The 17457-nt window shown below is 33.6% G+C and overlaps 2 protein-coding genes across 2 annotated transcripts in view; both read left to right on the top strand.

Annotated features, from left to right (window-relative positions):
- The first annotated feature begins 607 nt into the window (after positions 1-607).
- On the top strand, positions 608-4371 carry LOC128227389 (uncharacterized). The gene is made up of 3 exons (XM_052937889.1): positions 608-1307; positions 2270-2376; positions 3258-4371. Exons 1-3 carry the CDS (start codon positions 1109-1111, stop codon positions 3309-3311), a joined length of 360 nt encoding a protein of 119 aa, XP_052793849.1. The 5' UTR covers positions 608-1108; the 3' UTR covers positions 3312-4371.
- Positions 4372-10629: 6258 nt separating this feature from the next.
- LOC128225859 (protein draper-like) overlaps positions 10630-17457 on the top strand; it is a 24708-nt gene continuing 17880 nt past the window's right edge. Inside the window, exons 1-2 of the mRNA XM_052935756.1 lie at positions 10630-10795; positions 11798-11938. Coding sequence (XP_052791716.1) covers positions 10630-10795; positions 11798-11938 — 307 coding nt within the window. The remainder of the gene's footprint in view (positions 10796-11797; positions 11939-17457) is intronic.

The following is a 17457-nucleotide window of genomic DNA, read 5'->3' as shown; positions in this document are numbered from 1 at the left end:
TATAAGCCACATACATGTTCACTACTTATGACGGATAAGAACTTTCGCAAATTGATTATAAATGCGTTTTCCCAGATTTACACCCTCCTCTTGCAGATACTGCCGATGGTGAAGCTTGGGTGCACCGGGCCGGTTTTCAGCCGTGTGGAATCAACATCTCCAGCTGAACTGGGGCCGGGAATTATATAAGACTCCTTAGCAGCATGGTGAGCTTTTGCGTATTTATTTCCAGGCTTGTATACCCGGCCAGACTTCTGCGTTTAAGCTTTCCTTTCGTCATTTTTTTAAATAACGTATCTCAAGTCTTTCAATGAAATCACAACTGTGACACCTTTGGAGACTAGATTTAAATTAAGGAACCATTATGTGACACAGTGTAGAAAGCCTTTTGGGTGATTTAAAATCAAATTAGTAAACAGGATTCTCATGGTTCATGGTTTATAATTGGCCTTGTGGACCTTTCATTCTTTACTTTGGTAAGAGCCGCTTAAGTATGTAAGAAGGGGGGGGGTGTACAGATGTGATAGTAAACAGTGTTTAATAAGGTATATTTGTTTTTATTTTATCACCACTTTGAAGGTAATGATTGTGTTAAATCAGGGATAAGTAACAAGTTTAACACAAACACTGTATCATGTTCTTTATTTCAAATAAATCTATAAATATTTAGTCTGATCTCCATTTTTCAGAAAATGTAGCTGTCTTAAGTGCCTATTCCATCAATGAGTATCACTGTCTTTAAATTGCTGTTGCAGTACAGTTTAAATAGCAAAAGTTTTATGGCCCTGCTTGTTTGCAACTCCTCAATTCATTTTTGTACAGCGAGAAAAGTAAGGGAATTCTAGAGGTTTACTAGAATTATGGATTGTTTTTCTTGAGTTACACAGTACATAAGGAGGAATTAGTGTGTACACAACTCCTCATTTTATTCCTGTTTATGATTTATATATGTAACATAGATGTGTACAAGACTTTCGGTACTTTAGAAACATGACATAAAAGAGCTCACTTTGATAAATTTTCTCAAAAAAGATATCTTTACTGTTAAAGTAAGAACTTTTGCTGCATAGTAAGTAATGTCTTCTGCTCATCTTTATGACATCATGGAATGATGTCAACTTCCCAAGACACATTTCCACATGGCGCAGCTCATTTATATATATTGCTGATGGATTGTTTAGAATGGGACAGTTTTAATTGGACAAAATGTTTTAATCGCCATTTTACAGAGTGCCAGCCAGTCATTGCTGTTCTTTGCATTGCTGAGGAGGACAGTCCTGCCAACATAACAGTTTGTTCAATAACAGGTAAAAAACTGGTCTCACTTTACATTTTCAACCACTGCCAGATAATATAATCTTATATAATGATAACTCCTTTTTCACAACTGTTGTTAAATATATAATGTTTAAACTAACAATTAATTTGGTTTGGACATATGTTTGACGGGAATTCAAAGACATTTTTGTCAGCAGTCTTATATCACTGGTTTCCATGCATTTTCGCATACATTGGTTCATTCCAAGATAAAAAATATAACCTTTTTCAAAACGTTCAATCTGTGAGAGTGCAGCTTTAATAGACCTGTAAAGACTTGTCGATGTGAAACTAAACTCTCAACCAAACTTTGGTAAAAGATCAAATGTGGGGCTCCGTGTGCGGCATAGACTGTGCTAATTTTTAGCTCGTCTGTTTTTCGAAGAAAAAAAGTCGAGTTATTGTGATAGCCTTGGCGTCGTCGGCGTCGTCTGCGTCTGCGTCTGCGTCTGCGTCGTCGTCGTCGTCCAAAAACTTTAACCTTACCTCATAACTCAAAAACCGTTCAACATTTTCACATTAAACTTGCTACACGTGTTCCTATTAACACTATGCATGTTTATAGCAGGTCATATAATTTTGCCTTTAATTAATATTGAGTTATCCCCCTTTTCGACTTGGAATTACAGACGAGCGTTGGCACCCACTCCGCGGTGCTCTTGTTATTTAATATGATGAAGAGCTAGTTAAGTTATCTTTGTTAAAAGTCTTCAGTTGAAGCAAAAAATGTTTCAATACCCTGTATGAATTTTTTTCACCGGATATTGATTCATAAAAAACATTGCTCCAGGGTGCGGAGCTACTTTTTGCTATATTTCTATATGGAAAAATCTTCTCCTTAGAAGTCAACTTTGTTCCCCAATGTGCAAGGCACAATCGGTGAAAATAATTTCAATACAAGTCACTGATTATTATTATTGTTATTATTATTAATAAACTTTTACTATTTCAGGAGACAAACAGAAACACAGAGGTGCTATACATTCCGATGGAAAAGACAACAAAAGCATCTTCCATCATTTTGGCGTGGCTCAGATCAAGAGGAGAATTTTAAGAAAGGTAATAACTGAGTAACTAAGAACATGCAAGTTGCAGTGGTTAGAGTGTAAGACCCATCTCGCTTCATAAGAATCGATAATCATCAATGTATTAAATCAAGAAATTGAAACGTATATGTCTTGTCTTTTGCAGTGTTTTTGAAATAGAATATAATTTTTTTAAAAACTAAATATTTTTTAATATGATTGTGAATGTGTGATGTTTTCTTCTGATTATTCTCTCTCAAAAACCAGATACAAAAAAACATATCTGTAGATTTTTTTGTTTTACTTGTAAATATAGTTTTAAGGTTGTATTTTAGGTTTTTCTGCTCAATACAAACTTAAATATTGTAAGAGTTATGGCCCTTAGTAATTTTTAAACAAATACATTTTTTTCATGTTTTTGTAAGCCCATTATAAAGGGACTTTTTATATTTTCACCAGCTGCATTATAAAGTCAGACCAAAAGTGTCCAGTAAGTGTCCAAACAATAACTAAGTTAGAATCCTTTCTCAAATCAGGTGAGTGATATAGGGCCATCTCTGTGTTTGTCTGACAAAAAAACAATAATCAATCTTTGAGTTAAATTGACAAATACTGTTGTAGAATGTTTTGTGAAGACATACAATTGGATTACTTTTGTGTCAATAGGATTTAGGTTTCTGCACATAAACAATATTAGAATAGCATTTGGGTCAGTCGGTTCACATTCAATATTACAGATAGTATAAGTGGAAGCAGTGACTTAAAATTAATTACCAAACAGTTTCTGCTCAATTGCTTTGAGTTAACATACGAGTTATGAAACTTTGAATACTAGTTCTTGGTGGCATAAATGAAAGACCTTTTTTTTCACATTGACTTGTAATCAAGCACTAACTTCCTCTAAATTCTTTTCAGGTGATAGTTGGGCACACACAAGAAGACATAGATCACAGGTGTCCAGGCATATGAGTAGACAGGAGTTTCACACTCTGCTAAACTTACTTCATCAGAGGAGCAGAAAGCTTCTCAAGATCCCGCACTGCACACTAAGAAATAGTCTTTGACTACAACAAAGGGATGAAAGTACAGAGAGGTCCAATTGAAATCAATTCTGTGCTGCGTCATTTCTTCATTCTGGAAGTTGATGGACATGATTTATCATGGCATCAAGTGTGCAGTTTGTCGACTATCAGCAGTCTTGTTCACCAGCTGTGCAACTTGAGCTGGTAGCTTTATTGCTTGAAGCCACTGCATAAGAGGGGGAAGGTGCAGGCTCATCAAAAAGTCTCAAAAGTTGAAACTAGGAAAAGAAATTTGTCAAGAGTGTGAATCTATTTGCTTTGAAAACAATCGTTACAATGATTTGGTTTCCTTTGAAACTTGATACATACTATGTGTACGTTGAATGAATTGAGATGCTGAAATAAAGAACCACTATTCAAATATCAGGAAACTGCATTTTTCATACTAAAGGGTAAATGATGTTGCCATTTCCTGTAGGTATTTAAATAAGATATGTTTCCACAATTAATATTTTTAGGGAATTTTTCTCAACCTAATGAATGAGATTAAATTGTTCAACGTTATATGAGCTTAATATGTGTTTTCTGTTTCTTTAAAATTTGTGAAAAATTGTCAGAAGATAATTAGACCAGTATCCATTACTGCAATTTTACAATCAAATATACAGGGACAAGCCCACTGGGAATATAATATAATTAAATCCTGTTTAGGGGCATGAGGCAAACAGAGTTACTTTCAAACGTTAAAGCTGCACTCTCACATTTTGGACATTTTGACAACTTCTCTCATTTTATGTCTTGGATTGGAACCATCCAATTTTTGCGAAAAATTAAATTGCAGATTTTTCTATTTAATATACGGGTATATGCAAAAAGCTACAGAAACATGCTCAGTCGCAAAAAGTTTAAACATAAACCCAGTTTAGTGGCAATGGGCAACGCCAAAGACATAGAACACAAATTCACAGACAAGAAACATGGAACAGCACACAACTCTACAAACAGCACAGTGCATAAATACTATTATATATATATATATATATATAAATTATTGGTATGTTTATCAAGAAAACATTGATATTTTATGCACTTTTCTTAAACCGTTAGTAACATTAATTTTCGAACGGAAATATGAAATCTGCGATCTGATCTTTTGTCAGCAATCTTTTATCATTATCATAAGTTTGCAGATAATTACGCAAACAATTTCTCATTCCAAGACAAAAAAAAGTTGTGAAAACGGTATATCTGTGAGAGTGCAGCTCTAAATGTTTAATTGCTTGATTTTACTACTGTATTAGAAATTACAGGGGGTGGGGCATATTTTTAGTGTTTTTATTGCTTTTTATGATTCATACAGTCTTACTTCATTCCTCAGGGCACAACTTACAAATAGACAAAACTGGAAAATGGTCATATCAAAAGGTCAAAGATAATGCAAGTTGAACAATCATATTGTTCATGGCTTGTATTTTTGGTATACTAGTATTTTATTGCATATGCAATAGAAAAGTTGAAAGTTAAATTCATAGTTGAAATGATGGCTTTGGATGGTATTGTCAGATGAGAAACGGCACTAGTAAGAAATAGGTATAATGATACTTTATACTTTATTTATTTTAATCAATTTTAGATATTGTATGAAAATTATTATATTATTTAGTACATGAGACCTTTTAAACAGTTAATGACAATATAACAATGTGTATATGAAGCTTTAGATCAACACTTAAAGCTGCACTCTTACAGATTGTCAGTTTAGACACAAAATTGTCTCAAAATCTGCTGATTTGGTTATCATTCCTTTAATTCAGTCATATTAGATAATTCACAATAGAACCAATCAAAAATGTTTGGTAAAACTGCCGAAAATTTACATTAAATTGTTCGTAATGCTTTTAGCCATAAAACATTTTTTTTTTTAACATAAATATGATAAACTGCAATCTTATCTTTTTTCAGCAGTCTTATATCACTTAAAATTGGGTCTAGACATTTCTGCAAAAAATAGTCCATTTATAGACAAACAATAAAAGGGTACAGGTAGTCAAAACGATCAATCGGTGAGATTGCAGCTTTAAATACACCTTTTAAGACCGCTGTAAAATTCCAATGGTTTGCCTTAATCTTTAAAGCTAGCATGTGTTTAATTGACAACCATACTTATTGTTTAAAAGTGTCATGATATTTTTGTACAATGTTTTTATATAATTCATTAAAGAAGTCAAAACAAATTTGTTTATCTTGTAATTTGTTTTCTATTATTTAAATGACCCAGACAAAAATTGGAACGTCAGTGCTAGTTCTTTTACTATTAACATCCCATAAAGTTTCTATTGGTGTAGCAGCAAGGAGGTGTTACATTAAGGATGCATCATTTAAACCAAATTATACATTCATATGCACATCATACAGGCGTGTAGCCGCCTATACGTGAATACGCGGCTGAATCCTCATGATTCTGAAAAAAATCAACCAAAGTTGCAGTATACGAACTTGACTACATGAATCTAAAACTGGTTATTTTCCAGTACTAAATAATGCGCATCGGAAATCCCAGAATGCACTAGATTGCACCATGGTTTTCAAAATTTTCTGCGGGGGCATGCCCCTGAACCCCCCCCCCCCAGCACATTTATGAATCCACATAAATAGAGGGGTAGCTACGCCCCTGACAATATTGAAACCACAGTGTGGCTAAACAACACTTGTATGTTTATCCTACGCAGTGATCTCCCATGGAAATGCAATCGTCAAATAATCTGAAGGGGCTGTTTAGAAATGCACCATGTGTTTAAAAAAGTTGATTTCAGTCACGAAGAGAATCAACCATACCACACACTTGTTGGAGCAAGATGAAATGTCCACTTTCCGCGAGAAAGAAAGTACATTGAAAATGTTTATTTGATTCAATTGACTTTATCTTTTTATAAATATGTTGCAATACATAAAATACATAAAATACGTTATTTGTTATAATTGTTTACCCGTGTTGAATTTTATTTGGCAAATTTATAAGAGATTTATATATTAAGAAACTCAGCCGCTAAAGAGGATATGATTATGACATACTTTTTTTTAAATCTTTCGAACATGAGTTTTTGAGTGAAAAAGCGAAGCGTTAAGGGTTTTGAAAATGCATCTTTTACTTGGATTTTATAGATTGTTATTACGAAATAAAGTATGGCGAATCAAACGAAGTGTTAAGGCTAAGCTTTTGATGGCTGAAACCCTTCAATAAATGTTGAAATGTGCTAAAATATAGCCTGAAGTCCAAAATTTTGAAATGAGTTACTAACCCGATTCAACAAAAGGCTGTTGCACAATCAGTTATTTAACACCTTAGTATGAGTCCCTGTGGGCGAGTGGATAAGCGTCCGTTTTTTATTCTATGTGTTATCTGCACCCCCATGTGCTTGCTCCCAACTTTAACAAGATCAATTTTTAATACTTTAATCGTTTTTTAAAAATGCTATTGAAGTATTAATGAAAATCAACCTGGTTACTATTATTTCTGCAATTTCAGTACCAAGGAGTAAAATAAATATACATGTAAGTGTTTTCAGATGCTTTACAAAAAAAATATGTTTGGTGCCAAAACATGAGAGAGTCTCTTTAAACGGAAAAGTTTTGGCAGTTAGTCAGTCAGATGATGATAAATATAATGCATAGCATCATCGCTCTGGAGTACGAGAACGTTGTATACAGAGTATGTTTTTAGTCTTTTTACTGAACATGCGTCTGTTTATTTCGATGTCATAAAAGGTTTAAACTGTTTAAAGGAACTATAACATTATGAAACAACAAATCTGATTACAGATATCAGTGGCAGATCCAGGAATTGACTTAAGAAGTGGTACGTGAAACTCATGGGCTTAATCTTTCCACATCCGCCCCTCCCTCAGAACAGAAATTGAATGACTTAAAATGTTGGACCGGGGTGGGGGTTAAACTCCCCTAATTTATAGTCCGAAATAGTGCATTTTTATCTTAATATTGTATTTTTTCCCGATATTGACTGATAACGTATTATAAACGGACGATTCAAAGGGGTGGGGGACGGCGCGCGTGCTGGGACCGATCCCCCCAACCCCCCTTAATCTGCAATTGAGTACATGCACTAAAACCGTCTCCGTAGCCTATTGGTTAAGGCGTTCTATACCCTTCATTCAATGGATTTAATACTTCACACAATTGTTCAGGACCATCAGCCAATGAGGTACCATAACTCCATATCCTTAATACAAGTTATGGCTCCTGATTGACTTAGGTTTAAAGTTTTAGGCAAGTAAAATTTAAGGGAAAAGAAGTTGGGATTTTAATAAAAAAAACTTCCATGGGTCACAATGAACCCAATGAACAATGTTCTTTAATCATGAGCTAACTGTTCAAGCGTTAACAGACACATTCGTGTGCAAACGAAACTTATTGTTTTTACAAGCACAGAACTTGTATTTAGCATTTACAGTTTCTATATAATTCAACTGAAAGTTCTATTTAACCATAATATATCAAATATTAAGTCACCATTCACTAGCGAATTGAGAAGGGGGCGCAGTCGGCGTGCGCTCCCTTTAAAATCGTCCAAGTTTACTTTTTGTGTCAATATATGAGAATAAAATAATAAAATACGCACATAATGCATCATTTCCGACTAAAAATTGTCTTGAACATGGATGGTCTTGATTGAGTAACCCTCGATCCTCCTGCAAATGCCCATAAGTAACGCCCCCTTCTAACGACAATTCCTGAATCCGCCCCTGGCCATTATATATTTTATTTATCAAAGTGACATACCAAGTGACTGAAGCTGAATTTCGTTTAATGAATGAGATGGTCTGTAAAAGATTTTCGATTAATATCCAAAGAAATTTGCAGTCCTCCCGTTTCGACTGGTCATTGTTTGTGGATTTATTACACACAATTATAAAAAATATTATTACAAAGTTGTCTCTTAAGGTTACGGGAGCCTTCACTGTCAAAAGTAAGATATATATAATTTGTCCCCCAAATGCCATAAAATATGGATGGTCCCCTTAATGCCTCAAAAATAATATAATATATACACTGGTCTCCATAAACCCTTCGACATATATACCTGTCCCCTTAAAACCTGCAACATACTTACAAATTATTAAGGAGACCGCAAATTACGTATATTTTTTGTTAATTAATTTAAGAAGCCTAAATCTTGTACACATAATAAAAGATCATTTTAATACTAAATTATCAACAAAAAAGCAAAATAAAGTATAAAACAAAAAAATATACAAATTGTCTCCTTAATGCCGTAAAATATATACGGTCTCCTTAATGCCCTAAGTAGATATATATATATATATATATATATATATATATATATATATATATATAAAGAGGATATCTTCATATATCACCATATATACAAGTATTACATGCATTTGGCATAACCCTTTACAGTTTCTTGTAAAATTTCAGTTGTATTCTATCTTTTTCTGTTGATTTAGTATGTTCCAATTTTCACAGTCGTAATTTAAAACAGACAAAATAAAAGCATCAAACAATTTGCAGAAGCTTTTTGGACTTTTTCCGTTATCTTTGCATTTGCATTATAGAACATTCATAACCTTAAGGGCTTTGCCAATTCAATGTTTTTGATTAAGGGTAAAATTCCGTGTATACTTGAAAACAGTCCAAGGATAGTTAAAATCAAATACTACATCGATGACGTTTCCATTGTAAGTCAGATTATCCACCTCATTTACGAAAAACAATAATTCTAATTTTGAAAGTAATTATTTGAAGTCCCCGTGTCTTACAATACTTGTAGTATGTGTCTAGATGTTCTTATACTTCTGTCGGTGTTTTACCTACAATGGCCATGTCATCTGCGAAACAAGGTAACATTAATACTATATTATCTAAATGCTAACTATATCCAACATTATTTTGCGTGTACAACTAAAATATATCTACCATAGATAGAAAAGCCAATATAATAACAATAAATTCACGTCAAATTAAACACAGTGGTAAATAACTAAGAACAACAACTAACAAGAGTATAACCTCTATAATTGTTTACGGGTGTGTATAAGCTTATTTATACTAGCACTCGGGCCTTGCCCATTTGGCGAGTGCTCCGTTAAGATTACCTAGTCATTTAAGGTTTTTGGAGCATTGTGCACAGACAGAATGAAAACATGGTTAGAGCTACCCGGTTCTTTAACGTGTGCCAGTGTATAGCACTGTCACACGGGACCCCCATTTAACGTCTCTCCCGGTAGACGCTTAGTATTTTCAGTGATTCGACGGGGAATCAAACCTGCGATCCCAGCTGGATTGATAGTCAAGTGTTTTACCATTAGACAACGGATCCGCTACATAATAATTGTTTAAATCATTAACATTGCCTTTGATACAGAGGGATTATAATACCACCAATCCACTCATCCGAATAAATATCCGAGTTCAAAATCGAGTTGAATTGATCACATAAATATGCACCTAATAAATCTATACGTTCAATGACATATTCATTTAAAAAATAATTATATGCTTTACCTGTGTTTTTTTTTTTAAATTCCCCATCAACGATAGGATGGTCAAGTTCTTGGAACGTTTCATATGGTTCTTTAACATCTCTCTTTTTTCACAAAAAAACTTCCGCTACTTTTTCGAACAAACAAACACATAACTGCTGATGTTTTTTTTAAATATTCACAAAAATAATCTGACACTTTTTTATTAAAACAGAATTATACTTTTTTAAGTATTTCCAAACACTTTTGGGTTTAGTTTTCTTTAATTTCTTTTATTTAGATATTTTGCGTCTATAAAATGCGTAACTATGATATTCTTATGATACATTTTACATTACTACAAATCTAACCTATTTTCATCTGTTTCATTATAATTATACAAGTTTAAGCATTCAAATTAACATTACATTACATTACAAGTATTAACACATTCTTGATTATACCAGTCAGCATTTGTCTTATAACGTAATGTCTCAAAACTAGGTTTATTGTCAAAATTAGAACGTTTTGTAAATGGAGAATCTGCAACACTTATCAGTAATATCAGTGAAATTATTTAATGCTTCGCTCATTAACTGTTTGGTGCAGATGACTCAAATAAATACATAGTATTCCATTTGATCGGTGCTTCAGAAAAGCTAAAATCCTTTTTTGTCACATGATTTCAAATCAATGTATTGTCACCATGTTCGTGAAATTGTCCGATAGTAAAAACATAAAATAAGTTCCATTAATGCAAAAGCGATGGTCAACATAATAAATCTTCCAGCTTGTGCCCCCGGAGAATTTGGTAGAAACTGTGCATCAAACTGTGGCTACTGTCAGGCCGGCAACACCACGTGTGACACGTACGACGGGCACTGTCCAGCCGGATGTGCAGCCGGATACAAAGGAGACTTGTGTAAAACAAGTGAGTTACTTTTGGTTTCTGTTTTTGAATTTAAACATTTTGCTTTAATCACCTTATATTTTTATTAAAGGAACTACTATTATCAAGCAAAAACAGTTTTCATGTTTCTAATTCCGGTATTGAAATCGAAACGTACTCGTTATAAAACGTATTTTCAAAGGTTTCAGCTTTTTGTGTTTCGCTATCTGAGGAATTCCAGAATTATTCAAACTCAAATACTTACACCTCAACTTCGATTCCTTAAACGAACTGCCTTTCGGCAATTGCGTTTATCAATCGATGAACGCAACATCTTCGGATATGTTCGGATTGCAATTCATCGCATAACATTATACATGCAAACTATTGATCTTGTTATTGTTTGTATTGTGTCAGCAGGTCCCGTAAAATATAAATCAACAGTTTAGAAAATGTTTTTTTCTTATATTTTAAATGTATAGTTGCCAAGTGTTTAAATTTTACTTATAAAAATTTCATGAGGTTGATCTTTTCCCGCGTTATTGTGACGTCATTTGAAATTATTTTTTTTTCGTTACAGTCTGTCATTCTATTAACAGAATGGGTAAGAAATGATTACTGAAAGGTTTTCTTAAATGAATTGAAGTATTTTTTTTTAACAATTATTGAATAAAATAATGAACTATTGGTGTAAATATAAGTAATGAATTGCGGGTTTGATGTCATTATCGGGGATATGAACGCAATTGGGCTGGTCAAAGTACGTGTGGAATTCATGTCCAATTGCGTTCATACACCGATAATGACATCAACCCCGCAATTAATTCCTTAAATAAATCACCGTATTATTGAAATCAAGGGTTTCTTCTCTTAATGTTGTATCTTTTTGGGTTCACATTTACAAACAAGCCTATACTTTTATGCGAGAAAATGAGAATTGTTTAGGTACCTCACTTGTAACAGGCTATTTAACAGGTACAGTGACAGCTTATACGTTGAAAAAAATGCAGTATAGGTAGGTATTAAACTGAATAAATGTTCCAGCATGTGCTCCCGGGGAGTTTGGATCTAACTGTACATTTAACTGTGGCCACTGTCATGATGGCAACAAAACATGTGACACGTACAACGGGCACTGTCCAGCCGGATGTAACGCTGGATACAAAGGAGACATCTGTAAAACAGGTAGGTCGAAATTGAGTTATTTATCATTTTGAAATAATATTACCGATCTATTTTCACATTAACAAAATGCACAACTCCTTAAAAAAAATACAAAATACAAACGTGGCTTTAAAAGACCAATATACAATCCTTTCGATACGGAGTTTCCTTCCTGAAGTTATACTATTTTGTATTTTAATACAATATATTAAAATAACTTCACTAAAGACATGACCTAAACAAGCACCTCATGAATAACAATCCCAGGGTTGTAGTTTGTTTTTGAGATTTGCAATCTATATCAGATGTTAACAAAATGAACATAAATAAAAATGCATAATCGTACAATCAAGCTTGTCCTTTAACTATTGTATCGTTTGGGTAGCCTCATCGACAAAATGCCATACACGTTTAAATGCTTTAACTGTGCTGTTCCTTAACATCATAAGTCGAAGAGCAAAATTGAGGAAATACAAACATCGTATAAGAATTAAGGTAAAAGTGGGTGGTAATTTTGCTTAGATAATAGCATAAAAATAGATTTTTTTTATATCCTGCTGAAATGTACTAATAATAAGCAACAACAGTCGAAGTACAAAGATCCGGAAGTACAAACATCGTTAAAGGGTCAACATAGAAAGAGAGATCAGTGTGATGTTAATATTTATACAGAATGTTCCCCGGGAGAGTATGGACACGAGTGTACGTCACATTGCGGTTATTGTAGTGGCGGGAACACAACGTGTAACGCATACAGCGGTCATTGTCCGAGCGGATGTGCATCCGGATACAAAGGAAATATGTGTTTAACTCGTAAGTATCGAGCTTTATTTTAGAGATTTAGTGTACTCAAAAAAGAGTACATTGCATAAAATGAAGTGTTTCGGTGACTGAGATGTAACCGCTAATTAATCGTTTGCAGTGACAAATACCTTCTAAAATGCAATAAATTATTCAGTAGAATACATTTTCCAGCGTGTGCTCATGGAGAGTTTGGACAAACAAAATTATTGAAGCGACTGTGCCTTGGCCAAACTTAGTGTTGAAGAATTTCATATAGAACTCTGTCTTTAATTAACTAAAATAATATGTCAAAGAAAATACGGGTGTGTTCGCCCTACATATCAGTTGTTATCTGGGTGTTTAAGTTTGATTCAGTTTTTAGTTTCAACTATTGGGGTTAACAATTGTTAATTCAAACTTCCTTGTCGCATTTTATTCGTTTGAAGTGTGTTGCTGGATTAATAGGACTATTGTTTAGACAAGCTGGGTTTTATCAATGGCGCTGTCTCTGGTAGGTACTTAATTTTTCATCATAGCCCCTGCCTTTGCAAATGTGTGTTTTCTTTACTGTTTACTTTTTTGAAATGCATCCACAGTATTACTTCGCCATTATTTCAATGTTAAAACATAAAAATAAAAATATATTTTATCACGTTCCTCACAGATGAATTCCGAATATCCGTCGGTGGATTCTTATAGCGCTTTTTTATTCGATTTCAATTTATATGAACCATTGCAATAACAGGGCAATCAAAAGAAAAGGCAAAGAAAGATCATCTGCAACTATCAAGAGGTTTAGACAATTAATTTGAAGATATTTTACCAGATGAATTGCGTTGATTTCCAGCATATTAGTAACGTTAAGTAAATGTATAGGCGGCCAGTTTTGTGGGAGCGGTCTATTAATGACAGAGAGAATATGAATATAACTATGTGGTCAATGGGTGGGGGCCAATGTTACAGCAGTTGCTGATTGCACAGAAACTGCGAGATGGGGTCAATGCCTTGTGTGTACGATAATGTTGTGTTTATTGAATGAGTGGCATTTTAACAATATATCAGCTTCGTCAAAAATATTACTCATAGGGCCGTCTTCAAAATTGGGTCTGGGGTCTTGTTGACATCTGGAGCCGCTAAACGTACCTTATCCCAGAAAATCAAGAAATAACTACACAAATGACCATTATTTTTGGTATGGCGCGGGCCTGAAATGCTGTTTGATAGTATTTACAGTATTAGATACCGACAATAATTTATAGCTGGTTTTGAATTATGAGCTTGCTAATTAAAAATATGTACAAGGACGAGATTGTCCGTCCATATGCCTCGTTTTTTATTCGAAATATGTTCGCCCCATGAATAGACAGCCAATAAGACCCGGGACTAGCTCGATTAATTAAAAATATTTAAGAAAAATCGAGTAATTCCAGGCTTCATGCCGTTTAAAGATTGCATAGCGACCTGAACCTACAGCCCCGCGCTATCAGTCCACATCTACAATAATTACTCGAGTGCCACACGGATTCGAGAGGAAATTAAGCCTTACTCATATAAGTTCAACGGAGCGGCAAGGCGATTGAAAAAGCGATTGATTTTGACTCCCGATAATGCGTCCTATAAACGGCAAATTAAAGCACGTGCGCCACCACTGGTTGAGAGGCAAAGCCTCATAACCAAGCCAAAAACCCGCAATTGAACGAATTTGTTTTGTGAATTATATCTTCCGCTCATTCACGGATAATACAAATTGACAAGGTGACGGAATATATAACAGGAGGTGTATACCACCTGATAACTTACGTCATATATGCTACGTCGGAAGGTAAAATTTTGCTTAAAATGAAGACATAAATCAAGGATAACTTTTTCTTTTACAACACTATTATAATTGAAACAACGAGCAGTCTATGCCGCTTAAGGAGCCCCGTATTTGTTTTATTTCCGAATTTTGATAAAGTCATTGGTTGCATCAAACACTTCGACAAACCTGTTTCCAAAATAATGTTTTGACAGTGCTCCGTCAGACGGCCGTATAATCAAACTCTGGTAGAATTTCGGTAGGGCTCCGTAAGCGGCGTAGACTGCGCTATGTTTCATTTAAAATGGTGAAGAAATTGTGAAGTTATCTTTGTTTAAAGTCTTTTTCATATCAAAATATTGCCTACCGACGTAGCATTTATGACACAATTTATCACGTGGTATACACACATTGTATTTTAGCACCAATTAATACCAAGCGAGTTGTTGGGTCCTCAGAATTTAAATGTATAAACGTTGCAATTTAAAAAGCACGTATTCGATGAAATGTGATCTTTGGGTAAACTGTTTAAATAAAATAGAAGAAAATGAGAATTTCTGGAATTTGCTAATAACTGATAAATTTATTGCAAAATAATGAGGGTTGAGTTGATAAATTGTACAAAAAGTGTTCACTCTTTCATACAGGCTTCAAGAAAAACTTGCAGGGAAAGGGTTGTGATCTTTTCTTACATTTATGGATTTGAATCATAACACTTAAGTTCAAAATTATCATGTTTAGTCCTATTGGCACCGACGTATTATCCATTTTAAATAATAAGTCTGAAGTTTGGGTTTTGTGATTCGTACGTTTATGAGAGGTTAATAAACAGTTCTGAAAATGTGTTTGGAACTAATCTACCAATACTTTGACTTTATAGAATTAAAAGATTCCAACATTGTCATAGCGTCTTTGAAAATAAAATAGTTTGTTTCCGTACAACGATGTAGACTTTAATGTATTTAGATCAGTACTGATGCGCCTTGTTAAAATTTATCATGGCGTCTGGATGAATTTAGAGTAAAAGGTCCAGTTTTGAGCATTTGCCATACCTGATGCATCTATAAATTAAATAGAAATACGAAATATCGTAAAATTTTACTCTCCCTCGAGATTGATGAGATAAATTATATTGATACAAACGTGTAATATACTTTAATATTTATTAATGAATAAGCTATACATTGTAATAGTAAGTGAGAACACTTTTTTATGCTTTCTCTGGTTCAATGAAACAGCAGACGGAATATATGGTTTGTGTGTTGTTACCCGTAGCTCCATTATTTAATAATTCACTCGTATATCATATATATTCTGTATTCTTTGAACGTAAAATACATTATCATTACCATTATCATGTCGTTATCAAATGCATTGCTATCAAACGTAGCATGACATAGTATCTCTGTACATGTTATTTATTGTAATACTAGTCAAATCTACCTTGTACGTGAACAATTTAGACTCGAAATACTTTAAGTGAAAATAAAAACGTGGTAGGTATGAAGATGACTCCTAAATAAAATGTTCTCTTACAACTAAAATTATAATTAAATTGTTCACATGTCACATGTCAAGACTTTGATAGTGTATGTGTTTGTATGACGAATACCTTGTAATGTTTAAGTCAAACAAGTATGCTGTTCTGTTCTGTATTGTTCATTTAGTTTTCATGAGTGCTGTTTGACAGTTTAAAGCGAAAAGAAATAGGTGTTGATACAAACAGACTGGTACGACGCCTTATATTATTAGTTGTGACGTTGCAAAATAGCATATGTTATAATATACCTATAAAAATCCACGCGCAATACAATAAGCAAACTACGAAGTCCACTCAAGTGCAAAACGTATTTTCATAAGCATATCGTTGCAGGATCTTAAAATGACGTCACAAACAGAAAATGCGCCATTAAAATGACTAACAATATGAAAACATATGTCTCTTAAGTTATTTTACCAGTAATGTATATAATAAAATGGTTAAAAGTACTGTGTTTCATCCGAAATCTCGTATTCTATTAATGTTGCAGATATTGATTTTACTCGGCTTACGCCACATGATTTGAATACGATTTTTCCGAACGCAGTACTAACAACCCTATTGTATCACTTCGTATAGTATATATATGTGTTTATGTGATATACTGTCGTAGTCTTATTTACCATATACCAATGACATTTTTTCTTACAGAATGATTCCTGGTGGATGTTTCTCGTCACACAAATTATATCGTTTTCAAATGGATTGGACATAGGTATGTTTGTGTAGTTATTCAACACAAAACTTGGCATGAAGAGTTAAATTAAATATTGATCTCACTTGTGCGTTTGATTTAATGGTGTACATACCTTCATATTTATTATGAACTATATGCTATATAAAAGGAAACATCTGTATATGTCAATAAACCCAAATTATTTCATCATTAACATAATTACAACCCCGATTGCTCACCGATAGGACTTGGAAATAAAGAACAACTGTATCTTTTTTTCTTTCGGAATAAATCTCGTTTAGTAAAATAAACGCAATCTAAAATTAAATGCCAAATAACGGCAAAGATCGATAAAAGCATTTTAGATAAATCAAAGTACTTATTAGAAAGAAATTATAACCATATTATTGGAGGCGATTTCAACAGTAATTTCGATACTATTCTCGTTCACAAAGGGGCTGCAACTCATTGAGCCTCAGTGAACTTAGATGAAGGGTGTCAATAAGTTATAGCCCTTTGCAATAAACTTAACATAACTTAAAGACGTTTGGCGATGAATAAATCAGCGTACAAAGTGCATTACCCTCAAATAATTAATGCAAAGTCCCGTATAGACTTCTTTCTAAGTTCAAAAGTATTGATGATGAAATTAAACAACAACAATTGTTCCCTATATTTTTATAGACCACAACACAAAATAAATCAGGATAAATAACGAAAATGTAGCTCTCCGACCGGTTTTA

The sequence above is a fragment of the Mya arenaria genome, chromosome 3 (genome assembly GCF_026914265.1).
Source record: "Mya arenaria isolate MELC-2E11 chromosome 3, ASM2691426v1".
NCBI classification, from domain to species: Eukaryota; Metazoa; Mollusca; class Bivalvia; order Myida; family Myidae; genus Mya; species Mya arenaria.
The sequence above is the reverse complement of the archived record's forward strand: the minus strand, read 5'-3'. Positions and strand labels throughout refer to the sequence as shown.